The 17,151-nt window shown below is 39.1% G+C and overlaps 1 protein-coding gene across 1 annotated transcript; it reads left to right on the plus strand.

The window, feature by feature from the left end:
• Positions 1 to 1,043: 1,043 nt before the first annotated feature.
• Positions 1,044 to 16,800, plus strand: alpl (alkaline phosphatase, biomineralization associated). The gene is made up of 12 exons (XM_086149975.1): positions 1,044 to 1,180; positions 5,196 to 5,334; positions 5,804 to 5,923; positions 7,967 to 8,082; positions 9,901 to 10,075; positions 11,858 to 12,033; positions 13,334 to 13,474; positions 13,588 to 13,657; positions 13,772 to 13,906; positions 14,145 to 14,336; positions 14,443 to 14,562; positions 15,710 to 16,800. The coding sequence occupies exons 2-12, from the start codon at positions 5,262 to 5,264 to the stop codon at positions 15,973 to 15,975; spliced, it is 1,584 nt and encodes a 527-aa protein (XP_086006101.1). The 5' UTR covers positions 1,044 to 1,180; positions 5,196 to 5,261; the 3' UTR covers positions 15,976 to 16,800.
• Positions 16,801 to 17,151: the final 351 nt, after the last annotated feature.

Genomic DNA, 17,151 nt, shown 5'->3' on the forward strand with positions numbered 1-17,151 from the left:
AGTCAGTAGGGTGAGGATACAGAGCGTGCCTCTTAGTCCGCATAATCTGGTATGTCTGAATGGATGGATGGCAGGGTTTTGCTTCCACATTGAGGGTCTCCTGCGTCAATCTCTCGCCAGAGATCAGGCAACCCAGATCAGGCAACTGTCTTTGCGAGTGTTCCGTTGGGGTAGCACAGACCAACTCAGGAGTATGTCGTCACTGTTGGGTTTCATCCTGAGCGAGTGTGTTTGTGGGTTTTTGGTAGTGTGTTTTGCAGTTTGGTTTTCCTCAGAATATGGCAGTGGTTAGGCTCCAGGGATCTCATTGGTGACTGGTGGTGACTTCGCGGGTCACTTGTTGCTCCTGGGTTAATGCTCCCACTGCAACCCACTTGCAATGGCTGGCGTAGATCCAGGTGGCTGACCTTTTCAGCAGTGTGAGTGACGAGGAGACCCTGGAAAGGGCCTTGCCAGTGTTTGGACTTCCATTTTTTCCATCTGAGATCGTTCACCAACACATAGTCCCTGGGCTCGAGATTGTGGAGTGGGCCTGAGGCTGGGATGCCAGGCACCGGATGTCTGCTAGTTGGGACAAGGTTAGCAAACTATGATAACGCAACATCCTCACACAGAGTTGAAGATGGGAGTGAGGTCTTTGTGACCTCAACACCAACCTGTGGAGGAGCAGCGAATAGAATTTTAAATGGGCTGAAGTTTATGCAAGTTCATTTTCTCATTCTCACTCTCACCCTATCTCTAAAGGAGGACCAGCCTGCGGGGAAAACTAATTACGGCCGCTTGTATCGAAACCAAAAAAAAAACAAAATGAAAAAAAAAAAATTCAAAACCGAAGTCTACTAAACAATAAGTACATCGAAAAGTAAATATAATAATCCGCCTGTTTACTCGTTTCCGATGTTTATGTTCCGACCTGCCAACAGTGCGCCTTTTGTCCGGTAGGGGTGAGCTCTCGTCCCGTCCTCTCATGTGGCGGCGTCTTGGCATTGTCACTTACATCTGGGATTCTCTCCATCTCTCTCTCTCTCTCTCTCTGTGTGTGTGTGTGTGTGTGCGTGTGTGTGATTCTCAGAGAACAGCGTCCTTTAAAACGAACCGAGAGCATCGACTAGATCAGACATCTGTGCATGAGTGGACCGCTGCTGTGCGCAACCGCGTTCTGACCGGAGCGCAGCTTTCAGTGAGTACAACTCTCCTCAAATGCTACTTTTAAAAATATTTATACAAATACTTATTTCTTAAACACACATGGCATGCGGGAAAATGCGCTTTAGTGATGAACAAATGTGTATTTTTTCAGCTTTAACCGGGGTGAATCCGATCATAGCAATTAAAAAATGATACTAGTCACCACCTGTTGCAACCGATCACCGGGTTCTTCGGAACCACGTGGTCTCCGTTAAGGCTTTATGTTTTATTCAGCGTCACGTCGCCCCCGGTTTGAGGTATCGGGGTTGTGAGATCTTCATCACCGGAATGCATGTGTGCACGTTTCTCCGCTTTTAAACCTCGTGATCGACAACGGAGTTCACGAAAAAGTGACTTTTTTAATTGATTGGAATCTATTTTTTTTTTATTATTATTTATAATTAGCCACACTGAGTAAGGTTGGAGACATAGATGTGTGGGTCTGGCGGGGGGTCACCGCCAAATATAAAAAAGCAGTTACGTGCTTTTGTAAATTAGTAAGGATTACCAAAAATCCGACTTAGAATAGCTATTCAGTTCCTTGAAACTGAGCAAATATCTGCATTCAATAGATTAGACACAAAAACAGCAGGATGCAAATACTTGCATCATGAATCAACATTATTATTATTTTTATATCTTTTCTTTTTTAATTGCAAAATATTTGTTGCAAGATCAGTCACCTTTTAAATTGGAAAGGAAAAACTTCAAAATCAGCTGGAAGTTTGCCTGAAACATAGCAAGAAATTGAAAATGAAATGGAGATCAGCTCTTCCTCATCATACTGGGAAGAGTGCAAGATAAAATGTGTCGTGTATCAGACCAGTGATTTCCAGCTCCAAAAAAGGAGTCTCTTAAATGCATTGATATTGTTTTTGTTATTGGAAGAGTGTACGCTAAAGTATGCAGATGGTAGTTGTTAATGGGGCGGATGACATCTGGTTATAGTTTTATGTCCTTGTTGTCAGGACCGGATATGAACTGACTTCAAAACATATCAGCAGTCTGGAATTCCCGTTAATAAATTGATATCTGTAACAGGCAGCTCTGTGACCCTTAGGCTAGTGAAGGTCCCTGGTTCGACTCCTACAGAGGCCCTTTCTGTGTAGAGTTTGCATGGTCTGCTCGGTCCGTGTGGGTTTTCTCCAGCTTCTCCTGTTTCCTCCTACAGTCTGAAAACATGCATTGGATTAATTGGAGAACCTTAATTGCACAGATGTATGAATGAGAGAGTGAATGGTTGTATGGCTCTATTTGTAGCCCTGTGATAGACTGGCGACCAGTCCAAGGTGATCCCCGCCCATCGCCCAATGATAGCTGGGATAGGCCTGTCACCTGTCTGTTGAGCACAATCACAAATCCTAATCCTTAACTTACCTGAGAAAATCTTCATGCTGTGCTGACACATATACAGTAGATGCCAGCTCCAGCTTTCATTCTTCTGAACACTTCCACGCTTGTTGGCGGCATGGCTGAACTGGGGCTCCATTTTGTGCTGACCACTGTTCTGTCCGGAGGGTTTCTGGTTGCCGTGGTGGCTCTTCTCTGCTTCTTCACCTGCAGGCTGGCAACTTCACTGCCTGTTGGAGGACCCGGCAAATTCTGAGCGGAATGGCGGTGTTTGCAGGAATATAGCACCTTGTTTTGGTCATTTTGGACTTGATGCACCATGTTTGGAACGGACCCTTTTGGCCAGACTGGCCTGTTTTCTTGCTTGTGAAGACACTAAATTTGGTTTCTTGCCTGTGAATGAGATGGTAAGGGGATTTGTGGTTTCATGAAGATCATAAGTAAATAAGGACTGACCACAGAATATTTTCTTAGGTGCCCGATCTTGTTCTTCTCACCAAGATACTTTAAATTTCCTGGGAAATTTCTCATTTGTAATTTTATTATGAGTTTTTTTTATAATTGATTCAAAATTATGTTTATAATCTTAGTTTTTTTTAAATAAAACCAGAAAATAATCAAGATACTATCCAAAAAATTAATAAAAAATTGTCAATTATCTGAAAAAAAAACAAAACAAACCAAAAAACATTTACAGTTTAGTTTCCTCTGGAGGGAACAGAATTTCCACCTCTCTTTCCTTGCTAATGTTGTGTTGAGCCATCTGTGTCTTCTCTACAAACCTGTCAACTTCCTCCATGACCAAACCAGAAGAAGTGATGTAGTTTCTTCCCTTATCTTTGTGAGTTTGGTCTCCACGACGTCTGTCATAAAATGCGTCTGTCTTGTCCATTCATTTAGAAGCTGTTCTCCTCTGTGTCCCTTAATGGAGGGAAGTATATTCGGAAACTCCCCACAGGTCATTAGAACTGAAGAAGCCTCTTGGATGTGAGGTGAAACACCCTCAAGTGAAGAAACCCAAGTCCAGTTGCCACAGCAAGAAGATTTCGACAAGAACTCACCATGATCTGGATGACTGAGAACCTCCACAGACAGTCTTTTGATGGTTTCTTGCTTGACGTCTGGTTTCATAGCACTCTCTTGGACAACTATGTGTTTGGCTAAAATGTGGTTCGAAGGCAATTTGGTTACGATTAAAATTTTGGAATTATTAAAAAGAATATGCCGAAATGGTTCACGAAACAATTTGATGAGCAAATAAAACAAAAGAAACTGGATGATCCACATCATGTGCAATAATTTACATGGTTATTTTTTTACTTTTTTTTTTTTGTTCTTCTACTATTTCTAATGGCAGCAGGGTTTAATAAAATTGTCTTCTAAGTTTTATTCCCCCCGCATTGTTGGTCATATCCAGTCAATCATTTAGTTAATCGGCTTTGTCACGGACCTTAAACCCCCGGGTGCTTTGGAGTGCAATCCCATTAAAATGACCTTGACTCCGAGTGCAAGGAGGAACGGTGTGAATAATTGTAGACGAAAGCCTCACTGACCAGAACTCATATGGGCCCCTTCTGCTGCATTGACATTCACAGCAGGACCTCCTTCCTAACTTAACTCGGTTTTGCCAAATTTTGTCAATTGAGAGATGATCTTTAAAGGGACAGTTCATCCCAAATTACTCAGACATGGCACAGTTTTCAGGCTGGAACAAGTTCATTGTGGGTGAAACTAATCTCCTAAATCTTCATATGACCCTGTTTATCGGAAGATCTGTAAACTTGCATAACCAGATTATGATATCTGGAGGCACATTGCTCTTGATTTTTGTTTTTGGAATATTATGTAGCTCAAAGGCTCTTCCTACCTTACAAAAAGGCAAATTCAACCACTCAAGCCAAAATGATTCAGAGGTGGATAATAGGATTACAGGATAATCTGCAAACACAGTAAAATCAGATTTTTTTTTTACTTATCAATACTCGGATATTTTCATATAGGGGAAAATTAAGAAAAATCGTCTTCTGAATATCTGGAATTGATGGTGTTCCATCTTACCCAGCCATGGTGTAAAAACACGATACAAAAGTAGCAGAAAAAAGTGTAGGCCAGTTGGTTTAGTGGGCGCCCCTTCAATTGGAAGTTTGTAGCTCCACTTCCCAGCTCCTCCTGTCCTAATGTCAAAATTTACTTGGGAACATCGCAGATGACCCAGTGGTCTGGTTAGCGCCATGCGTGGCAGCTCTGTCACCGTCAGTGTGAATGAGTGAATGCAATCCAGTGTAAAGCACTTTGAAACCCCAAGTTAATAAAAGCGCCATATATGTGCAGACCATTTACTATTTCATATAAGGGGAATTCAAGATCAGCACAATCGACAAGTGCTTATGCACCATCACACATGGGGACTAAGTGATATCACCACCTTTTATTGTGAAGCTCCCATTGAGCAAGTGCTGTGCACAGGCAAACAATAAATGCGCATTTAAACACTTTATTTGAATGTGTAAATATTAGCAGTGGTTTAGCATCAGCTAGAATTGTGCCGTTTACCCTTTTAACAACTTTGGTCGAGTGCTTTAAATAATGTTTCCTATGAACAATGTCACTTGCTGTGACTGTATTGCTCAGACCGAATTCCTTGTGTGTCTGTTTAGTAACGGATTTCAGGTGCCATTGTCCACAGCTACTCCACATGCAGTAAACGACACACAGATGACAACATGAAGCTGACGGTCGGCCTTGTCTTTTGCTCATACCTCCTTCTAAGCAGTTTAGGGAAGCCCCAGTTCCCTGGTAAGTCAGTCAACCCCTGGGGGGCAAAAATATCCAACATCGTCCAATTCAACAAACAGGCAGAGCAGTGGGTTTAATCTTTTCACTGTGCTTTATTTATTTCGATAGATTTCCTATTTATAACAAATATTGTACTTTTGTATTTGTTCATTTTTCTGGCACCCCCCACACACAAAACAGGAATTTTATGTTTGAATACCTTTCACAAAAATAACCATTCTTCTGATTTGAAGGAAATGTCTGTTTTTCTTTTGTAAACAAGATTAACCAGTTGAATTGTGAAAGTACAAAACAGTTAATCTTTCATGGCCAAATGGGTTTGTAAAGCTCATATTGTATTCAGAGTTCTAAAAAGTGTTTTGCAGAACCAAAAGACACATAATAATGAAGAGATGCTTGCATTTAAACTCCAGTTATAATCTCAATTGTCCCCTCTGCAAAAATGGGCAAACATTGGTCTCCTCTGCAGAGCAAGAGAAGGATCCCAAGTTTTGGAATACATGGGCCCAGCGTACCCTGAAGAATGCTCTTACACTGCAAAGTCTTAACAAAAACAAAGCCAAAAATCTCATCCTCTTCCTTGGAGATGGTAAGTAAGGGTGACAATGTCATTGGAGCACTGTGGTGTGACTAACAAACGTATCGGGAAATATTCATCATAAAACTAAAATATTGTAAAATGGATCTATTTGGATGAACATCGTCACATCGCTATGGAGCAAAACAGACTTGCCAACTATTTTGAAAATTAGTCTACTTGCCAAGATGTTCAAAGGAAAAACACATTTATGATGTGGTGAAAGCAAGAAGTTCTTCCCTCACTTGTTGATTAGGAACTACATATGGTAGTCTGAAATCACGCGATGTTTTTTTAAATTTTTTTTAGCTTTTTTTTTAATAAACGCATAACTTCACTTACCCTCAGACAAAACTGTTGGGTGTAGTCTCATTGCACTGGACACCTCAGGCTATAGCAAATCATCTCCATAAGCATAATTTACATTTATTGCTATAAAATAGATTAGGTAACAATATGATGATATCAACTCTTTCCCCATTTTGAATTTCTGGTTTTGTCCTAACGCCGGACATGAAGCAAACAGCATTTAAAGTGCTTACATTTGTCTGATCAATGCATGTTATCAACTGGCTCAGAACTTGAGAAAAATGTCAACACAGAATTGAATTTAGCATTTAAAGTGATATTTATCTGACAGAATGAAGGAAAAATATATATTTATCAAATAATTTAACATTAATGAGTGAATGAATAGTGGTTGCCATTTTCTGTTGTTTACATTCTTCCAGAATTATGTATCAGTAGATAAATGTCAACAGTGCAATTTGAGTTAACTGCATCCTTACACCAATAAAAGGTAGTGCAGCTGACAGGTACTGAGGCGTGACAAATCCATTCACAGGCTTGAAGACACCTCCCTCTGTTAGAGAAACAACCGACAAATAGCAGTTGAAATGCTGAATTGCATTATATAGATATGACTGAGATAATTCATACCCAGTGAGATTTTATCATGGCAGATGACAGATCAGTGCAGGGCAAAAGAGCTATGCAGCCCCCAGATAACTGGGCTTGTGCTCCTGCTGGGGTGTTGACTGATTGAACAATAACTTTTGTCCTCCATTGGGCCTCAGCGCTCTCTGTTTGGACTATAGTCCCGGTCGGGCATTCCTGCGCAGTGCTGCATGCATGGTCATGTTAACTGGAAAGCTGGAGACTGACGGGCAGCATCTTACGATTTTTGCCCAGAGAGAGACACTTAGACACTGGTCCAGAATGACAAGAAGAAGAAAAATATTCAGAATAATAATAAAGTATAGGCTATATGTAGTATAGCACCATAGAGGAGTATAAAGTTTCTTCTTTGTATGAGCGAAGGTGAGACATTCATGGCTTGGAGAGGCACAGCCACAAAAGTTTTTACAAAATGAGAAACATATCTGGCTACCAATGAGTCAGTTTTCTTGTAGTGTATCATAGCATTTCACAATTTCCTTGATGTTATAGGAAAAAAAAAGAGAAACTGAACGGAGTGAACATAAATTTCCAAAGAAGTCAACTGTTTAAGTTGTAAAAGGACATGAAAAAGGAAATTTGTTTTCTATTACGATGAAACTGGGTCACATTGTAAGTAAAGGGAAATTCAGATAAAATATTTTGCTGTTTGTTTAATCCTTTTTTGAGGATGTTTATTTGCCCGAGTATGGCTTGTATTGTCAATGTCTGGATTTTTTTTTATTTAGATCACATCAGCTGATGTTGAAAGAACATCTTTTTGACTCGTGTTCAGGACAAACTAACTCCCAATGTCTTTTAAATTTTATTGGTCTTTTAATATTAATATTTGGTTGGATTTAGGTACTAAATAGGGTTAAGAAAAATAAATATAGCAGTTTGTATCATGTCTTCAGAAGCCCAATCAGGGTGCCAGAGTGTGAGATGAAACAGACTGCCATCATCTTGCTCTGGAAATGTCGATGCAAATGATTTTTTGTTCAAATCAATCAAACAATCAATGAAACATGTTTGTCGGTTCATTATGTGCCCCTTACTCACTCGCAAACAGAACACAGGAAAACACATTCTTACAGTTGACCTGTTTTTGGTGTGAAGGGATGGGGGTTCCTACAGTGACGGCTGCTCGGATACTGAAGGGTCAGCTCAGTGGACAGAGTGGAGAGGAGACTCTGCTGGAGATGGACAAGTTCCCCTTTGTGTCCCTGGCCAAGGTACTTTTACTTGGTTATTATGTTATATAGTACAACACCATGCATTGATGGTGCTGTGGCCATTAAAGGTTGAGTTCTGTGACCGTAAAGAGGGTCATTTGTTGTGTCTTGTCATAGCGGGTGTCCATTATGTTGCACAAACTTTAAAAACCAGACATCATAGAGTATTGCCATTATTTACGGTTAAGGAAAGCTCACCCCTACTCCTTTCATTTTGCAATTTCCCCTGTAATGGGAGAATGACATTTACATTTTATATAAGGCAGTTAAATGACAAGGCGTTATTTACTTTGTAAAACCTTATTGAATTTAACAAAAAACAGGAAATGACTTCCTGTATCGTATAAATGAGTGTTACATTTGGCCAGGGCTGTTAAAACTAAAAGAAAGCTAACAAAGCACAAATGCTTTGACTGAAATGTTTAATAAATATAACTTAAAGTGGTGTTGTACACTGTGATACTACTTTAAAACTCTGCATTCATCTGCAGCGAAGATCACGAAAACTAGTAGTAGTATTGTGGCAGCAACTACTACTATACAAAAGCAAAATTATTTATGTCCACAAGAAAACAAGAGGTTGATTTATTACCTAATATAAGAAATGGGAAGTAAAATTGTGCAGGATAAAGTTGCTGCTAGATATGAACGTATTGCTGGGAACTAGGTTTTACAAACCGACTTTGAAACTGGAAGTTGCCTTGTGGCTTGTACTTGTGCAAAGTGAAAATCAGACTTCATGCAGGTTTATTCAGCAGTTGTTAGTGATTGAAAGGTCGATGCCTCAAGTTCACAAACATGTCCAGTGATTAAACAATATGAGAAGCAACCTCTAATCATTATGATCTTGAATATGAAGTTGTGTAAAGATTTTAAAACTGTTTTGCACTCGTATGTATAAACACTTTTCTATGTAAACTCAGTTCTTGACATATTAATAAGATATGTGAGTGTCATGAGTAAATGAATAACATGAATTGCCTGATGTTTTCTTTACCAGCACATCAGTTACTGCAGATAGAGTAAATTCAGGAAAACAGAATATCTAAAAAATGTTGGCATGATGCATCCTGGGTGTCATGATACTTTGGCCAAGTCAAGATAAGCAGGAAGAACATGTTAAGCCAGGTGTTGACTCTTAATGCTTGTCTATACATGCACAAGGATATTAAACATTGGTGCCTTGGAATGGCAATATGTTGAAACTGTCCCTAAATGTGAGTTTATCTTACTTAATATATGACCTTTTATATGTTGCACACACATTCTTGAAAAATCTTTGTCTCATGGCAACTGGACCTGATTTTGCAGCTGGACTTGATTTCTGAAACTGGATTCCAGTAGGAACTGGACTCTTTTTTTTTTTTTTTTTGAGATAATCAAGTCCAGTTGCCACAAGAAGGAGAATTTGTGAAGAGCTAACCATGACCTATGTGATATAGTATGGTATGAATATAGTGCGACAAATAGGGAGGGCGGCAATCCCTTTTGAGTACTATACTTAATATGAATACAAGTAACTATACATCACATCATTTGTGAACTACAATGTTTCTGGACTGACAAATTAACTATTGGACCGGAAATGAACTTAAATCTGACATACAAAATACACATTCTGGTACAACTTGGTTTCCAAAATTGTATTGCCTGTGTAGACAAAGCCCTATATCAACCACAAAGTCAGTCACAGGTCCAACAAAAACAAAGGAAATGGCTGCGTCTAGCTTTCAACTTGGTGAGAGAAGTGGAGCTTATAATTTGCAATGCAACCAGTACAAAACCAACCTTGGTCATCAATGGCTTTTATATCTGCAGACGTACAACACAAACGCTCAGGTGCCAGACAGTGCTGGCACAGCAACAGCCTACCTGTGTGGGGTCAAAGCGAATGAGGGTACTGTGGGCGTGAGCGCAGCTGCTGTCCGGTCCCATTGTAACACCACATGGGGCAATGAGGTCACCTCCATTCTCAAATGGGCAAAGGATGCAGGTAGAGTGACTTGACACATAACTATATGACTTGATCCTGGATGATGGAATTCTCCCCCCTTCCTTTTTTTTTTTAATTTTTTTTTAACGTTTTGAAAGCCCCAATGGCACTTCACATCCCTGGAAACTTCATTTTAATACGTTTTTATCGAAGTGTTTCAACTATTTAAAATTTATGGAGCGAGAGAGAGAGAGAGAGAGAATAAAGATACATTTTGTCTTTGTTCAAAAACTTTTTTTTTTTTTTTCGAGAAAAACAAGCATGCAGCGTTTTGTGCTAACGCAGCGGGTTTATGTAAGCAAAATGATCAAAAACACAACCGAGAATTTCCTAATTTGCTATTTTTTCACCCTCATCCCTCCTAAGTTTAAACAGCTTGTTTATAGTTACCCAGGATCCTACAGCTGCTGGTTATTTATCCACTCATGCGTAAAATGTGCTGTACACACCAGAGAAGACTGAACACACACATGTCCAGGCTGGTCTCCAAAAATACAATCCAATTCTCCAAAATAACTTTGCCACCTGAAAAGACTTTATTGATTTGTCAAATGCACTGCTGTTCTCTAAATTTGATGTGCTAGGTTAATCATTTTTAATTCTAAACACAGTCTAATCAATAATCAAAATATTTTTTCCACTAGTTTTAATTGTAAAAGTACCAATACAAATAGCACTTTTTTAGTATAAAAAGAAAACAATCTTGTAAAGCATTAAGGTCATTACAAGTCTTACAGTCCCTCACTTCCCATTTCCATGTGTCTCTCAAAGGTTTGCGATTACATGGCTCCTTCCTGTCATGTAAAAAGTGACGGGGTGGAAATCAAAACAGGACTAAGCATGGGTATTCATTGGCCTGTAACCAAATCAAACCGAATCACTACTTTTATTGGCTGCAGTCTTTTAAAATAACGACAGGTGTTGAAATGTAAGAATAGGATAAAAGTACTACAGTTTCAGCTTACACTGGGGACAACAGTTTCTTGGAAGGATCTACAATGTGGCCGAGGTTAAAAACACAGTTGCGCTGCTTAAAAGAAAGTGACCCCATGTGAACCACAAGACCTTGAAATGAGGTCTTGTGTCGTTTGTCTTGGGGAGGTTAAAATTGACTCTGGGTACTATTACCTCTGTCTTTAGATTCTCAATGAGATTGAGTCAACATTACCTAGAGCCTCTAACACAGGGAGAAGGTTGAAGAAACCACGGGAAGAGCCTCAGTGAAGAGATCGCTCTTGAAGAAACAACAAACCTAATAAATCCCACATGTGAAATACAGACGCACCATGCTCAGCAGAAACCCCCTTTGCAAAAGCCTGACGTTTGTCTTCATTTATCTTTTAATTCGGATGAGCTATCCAAATTGTTTACAAAAATGCTCATCATGCCACTTTGGGCATAACGGGAGCCACATTGTTTCCTCAGCGGGTATTGGCCAGTCCTTGAAGACCCATCATAGCTTTCATATCTGACTGCAACTGGCTTGTTTTTCACAAATCTATTCTAAATTGTAAGGAAGTGAGGGAGTCAAGAATGACTTGCAGATTGGATTTTTCTTTTTTACAGCAATGATGATACTCTCTGTTGTTCATTGTGTAGGATGGGGTTGGTGTAAATAAGCCTTGCGCTTCTGTCTATTCCTTTTTTGGTTCATGATTGTGTGAAATGTATGAGAGATCATTTCTTGATCAAAAGGCTCATTTCACTCTAAAGTATCAAACAGACCGTTTATGTTATGCTCCAACAGAAAAACTAACTGGTCTTTCTGTTTGTTTAATGAAGGGAAGTCAGTGGGAATAGTAACAACAACTCGTATCAACCACGCCACTCCCAGTGCCGCATATGCTCACTGCGTGAACAGAGACTGGTACTCCGACAATGAGATGCCTCCTGATGCTGTGGAAGGTGGCTGCAAAGACATTGCCCGACAACTCTTCGAAAACATTCCAGACATTGATGTGAGTCAAATGTGTTCTTTAAGAATATTATTGATTTATTGATTAATAATAATAATGTATTGATAATTTATTACATTTTAATGATTTATTTGAGATTTTTATAGTTTTGTTGTCTCATGATTAGAAATTCAATGCAATCGTTATTTAATTGACATTGTTCGTATTTGGTGATGTTAAGGAGGCCTCTGTGAAATCGTCCTGTTCACTCAATGTTCACTTTCTAAAGCCTAACTGCAGTTTGTTAGCTCTTTTGTGCTTTTTATTTAAATTTGTTGTATTTGGAAAGCTTTGAGTTCTTGCATGGCTCATGATAGGACTCAGTGCTTTGTAAGTTTTCACATGACTTTTTATATGTTTATCTTTGATGAAGCATTATCTAAGTTGTAACTCCACTAAAAACTCCTGGGATTGAATAGCTCAAAGGTTGGGGTAGTGCATGTACACATACATACACTAAAACAGCCAGAGTGACTATAGATGCAAAATCTGTTGATTATCAGCAGGTTTACACCATTTCATCTTGTTATACAGAGCAAGGCCATTTACTCAATGACCTATCCCTTAAACTGTATATACTCAGACATAGTCTACCCCCCTCTACACACACACACACACACACACACACACACACACACACACACACACACACACAAACAAGCTTCCAAATGCATTATTGCACACAAACATGCTCTCTTTCCCAATGGCATCAAATAGGACTTAACAATAATTGATTGTCCCCTCAGTCCCCTGAGGGGACAATTCAATCATCAGTCAGCAAAAGACTAATCTAACCTTGGAATACAAGTGAAATATTGGTGCAAATGGCTGGCGAGAGAGGGCTAATATAGTCAGTGTGCATGAGATTTGTTCTCTTGATAGCAAGACACAATCCTGCGTGAAAGACAGTGGCCTTCAGTTTTAAACAAAACAACTTTTTTGTTGGTGATTACAGAAAATACCCAAGGTCTAGGTTCTTCTGGCACTTTTGTTAGTTAGTTGTGCATTTATCTTTGACTACAAACCAGATTTATAAGGGGATAATTTGCTGTTTTAAAAATTAAACCGTCCTCCATCTCATGCCACTCTATGATTTCAAAATAACTAGGTAAGATTCATATGATTATATGAATAGTTGTTGCAGATTTTAAGTGACACTTTTGATTACGGTACATTTCTACTTCACTGGAGAACCTCACGGTTACGATGAACAGGGAAAAGAGTGCAAAGTAGTAACCAAGACTGTTCAACTTCAACTTTCACAATTGTTTTTATACTAACCTGTGATTTTGTATCTTCTCAGGTAATGTTGGGTGGTGGAAGGAAGTATATGTTCCCCAAAAATACGTCAGATGTAGAGTATCCCAACATAGCAAAGCACAGTGGCACAAGAAAGGATGGCAGGAACCTTGTGCAGGAATGGGTTGACAAAATGAAGCACAAAGTATGATCCCCCCCCTCTCATTTTTCTACACCCTGTTATCTTCTAAACTGCTTCTATATATTTTGGTGTTCACAGTGCTTGCAGTCACGTAATGCTTTCTTTTCCTCATGCAGGGCGGTCATTATGTATGGGAAAAGAAGAAACTCTTATCACTGAACCCTAACAATGTTGATTACTTACTGGGTGAGTTTCACGTCTCATTGTTATTATTAAACTCTCGTTGAAGTGTAAAAGAAAGGACAGAACAAATAAACATGTGTAATAACCTGTTTTGTCTTACATTTTCCATTACACAAGGTCTCTTTGAGCCTGATGATTTGCCATATGACTTAGAGAGGAATACGGACATGGATCCTTCGCTGACCGAGATGGTGGAGGTGGCCATTAAGATCCTGAGGAAAAACCCCAATGGGTTTTACCTTCTTGTAGAAGGTCTGTTTGTACCTCTAACCAAGTAAAATTGATTATCCTAATTTGTTCTGCTGGTGTTGAATGCTGATCCACAGAATGAGTTTGTTTTATATTTTCCACACATGTAATTATGCAAAGGATTTTGGACCATGACCTGGGTGACTGATAACCTCTGCAAACACAGATCAAATGGGTGGTTTGTCATAAAGTTTTTGGAAGGCTCTTAAGGGATCTTTGATAATTTCATTTTTGCTCTTAGGAGGTCGCATCGACCATGGACACCATGAAGGCAAGGCTAAGCAGGCTCTGTACGAAGCAGTGGAAATGGACCGCGCTATCGGTCGAGCAGATCTCATGACCAGCATCCATGACACCCTCACCATTGTAACTGCTGACCATTCGCACGTGTTCAACTTTGGGGGTTACACACTCAGAGGAACAAACATTTTTGGTAGATATAAATAAATGTCGTAACAGGGCCCATGTGTAATCGAATAAAATTTGTATGTCTGGTTCTAATACGATAACAAGATCCAATGGTCTGTCTGCCTCCATAGGACTGGCGCCCATGTTGAGTGATATTGACCAGAAACCCTTCACATCTATCATTTATGGGAACGGACCAGGCTACAAGCTTGTCAATGGTTCAAGGGAGAATGTGTCAACTATTGACTACCGTAAGTCAACCATTAACTCATGAGGATGGAAACCGTGTAAATGAATAGTTTCACACATTTCTGAAGTGATTTACTCTTTTGGTTTTTATATTCTATCTCAGTCTTTTTACATTTTCAGTTATTTCCATCCCCTGTAGTCATGCATCCATTTTCAGGATAAGCAGTGAGTGCCAGATATTCATTAGTCACTTGCTGCTATAACTGACAAAGATAACCTAAGCAGAGGTACACGTGAAATAAACCATAGCATATGTTCTTGTCGAAATCTTTCCGTGGCAGCTAGACCTAAATTTCTTCCCTTGATGAAGTTTCACCTCTCATCTGAGAGGCGTCTTCAGTTCGAAGACACTAAAGAAGCCCCTCCGTCCAGTTGCCACAAAACGATTTCAACAAGAATTTACCATGGATGACTAAGAACCTCCATAGACAACTATTAGCATTGTTAGTGTTCCAACAAATTAAACATTCCTATATGCCACCATAAATTTTCACACGTTTGTCACAGAAAAGCAGAAGCGATGTGATTTATCATGTCAACCGCTTTTCTCAGTACTGCAACTTTTCCACTTAATTCAATTTGACAAGCTTTGAAACCCTTTTTGGATAGTGGGATATTTCAAATTTGCAAGCCTATGTGTTTTATGGGCAAATTAAAATCGCAAATGAAAAGTTAGACACCCAGGTGGTGTCTGGACTGCTGATTGATTGATGGAAATTAGCTCGAGGGCAGACCTGGGCGTTTTATGGCCTGTGGGCAACATCTGTCTCATTTTGCTTTTTTATCCGTCCAGCCAAACTATTTTCTTTGAATATTTTAATAAGTATTTTCAATAAAAATTGAATTTAGAAACTCCTTATTTTTTCCTTTTGTTTAATTTGGTATGGATGATTACATACAAAGTAATGCCAGTACATTTATATGATCATAATAATTTTTAAGTAAATAAAGTGCCAAAAAAATTAAATATCTCAATTGTAATTTTCATTTAGTTTAATTACATGTTACCGAGTTGGCCCGCACATAAAAAATTACCTAAGAAATGTGGCCCGCCAGCCAAAATAATTCCCCACCCTTGCTCTTGGGGATAGTTTCTGTTTCAGTGACTGGAAATATTGTCATTTTTATTTTTCCATTATTTGCTATTAGAGGCGAACAATTACCAGGCCCAGGCAGCTGTACCATTGAACATGGAGACCCATGGAGGAGAGGATGTGGCTGTTTTTGCCAAAGGACCGTTGGCTCACCTGCTACACGGGGTTCACGAGCAGAACTACATCCCCCATGTCATGGCATATGCAGCCTGCATCGGTCAGAACAGGGAACACTGTATGACTGAAAGCGGGACCACTAGTTTACGACCCGTCCTTTCCAGCATCGCTGCCATTCTCACAGTTAGCCGAATTCTGTGCTGACCTCACCCTCCACAATGCATTCTGTTACACAGATTTTGTAATCATGTTGCTACAGTTTTTGTAACTCCTCTAACTTTACTTATTTTACTCATTTCTGCAAAACTGCATGTTTAATGGATGAGAATTGCCGGTATTGTTCTATTGTTATGACAGCTGAACACATCAAAATGAAACAGTGTTATACATGCACTGAAATGGAAAAGTTGTATTATAGAGATAACCATACCATCAGAAATCAAAAAGGTATGTCTGTTCAGTAGATTTAAATAAGAGTCCTGGTAAAAAAAAAAAGTGTGAGATGTCTATCGTCATCTGCCACTTATCCTGCACCAAGGGTCGCAGTAGCCTATCTGAGTTGTCACTCAATTTTCCTCGCTGCATGTTTTTGGACTGTGGAAGGAAACCCACACAGACCGTTGGAAATCATACGAACTTGACACGAACCACACGCTGGTTCAATTCTAGAATCGAACCTAGGGTCCTTTGTGCTGTGAGGCCGAAGCGCTAATAACTGCGCCATTTTGTGCTACCCTTTTGTGAGATGTAAACCTTTTATATAGATGTATTGGCTTTTATTGCATTTTTATTATGTTTGGATTACAGAATCTACCTCATAAGAAAAAAGAAAAAAAGTGTCTTAATGTTATGATTAATTCGAAATGACAGATTTCAAGGGGGTGTGTATAATAAAACAAAACAAAAGCCATTATTGACAACTTGTCATAAACCTTGGACAAATTAACAAAAGAGAAGAAAAGGCCACTAACCATCTTTCAGACAAATAACAAATGTACAATCTTTTAACTAATAAAAAAAAAAATGAAATTTCTGCTGTCACATGTTCAGTTTTGTTGTTTTACTAGTTTATTAATCTTAAGTTGATTTCATACCAGCGTTGCCTTAAAAGTTCTTCATGATGGATATGTTGGTGCTGAGAGATTTGTGTCTGTTAAACAGTCTTTAATTACGCAAAACATAGAACTGGATCACGGAAGGTATGTTGAGGAGAGTAACAAAGTTACTGTGTCACATTGACACTTGATTGTGATTTCATTTTCCATATCCTGATGATGATGATAATAATAATATTGATAATATTATTGATATTATTGATATTGATACTTTATTACCTTCTTCATGATTTATTTGAGATTTTTATAGTTTGGTTGTCTCATG

This window comes from Fistularia commersonii, chromosome 7, assembly GCF_037954325.1.
Source record: "Fistularia commersonii isolate RoL2024-O1a breed Wild chromosome 7, RoL_Fcom_v1.0, whole genome shotgun sequence".
Taxonomy (NCBI): domain Eukaryota; kingdom Metazoa; phylum Chordata; class Actinopteri; order Syngnathiformes; family Fistulariidae; genus Fistularia; species Fistularia commersonii.

What these genes read in the sequence shown, in the direction of transcription:
- alpl (XM_086149975.1), top strand. Translation starts at nt 5,262, where the DNA reads ATGAAGCTGACGGTCGGCCTTGTCTTTTGCTCATACCTCCTTCTAAGC. An exon ending in CAAATGGGCAAAGGATGCAG is followed by an intron (nt 10,076 to 11,857) that starts GTAGAGTGACTT and finishes TGTTTAATGAAG; the next exon opens with GGAAGTCAGTGGGAATAGTA. An exon ending in GTTTTACCTTCTTGTAGAAG is followed by an intron (nt 13,907 to 14,144) that starts GTCTGTTTGTAC and finishes TTTTGCTCTTAG; the next exon opens with GAGGTCGCATCGACCATGGA.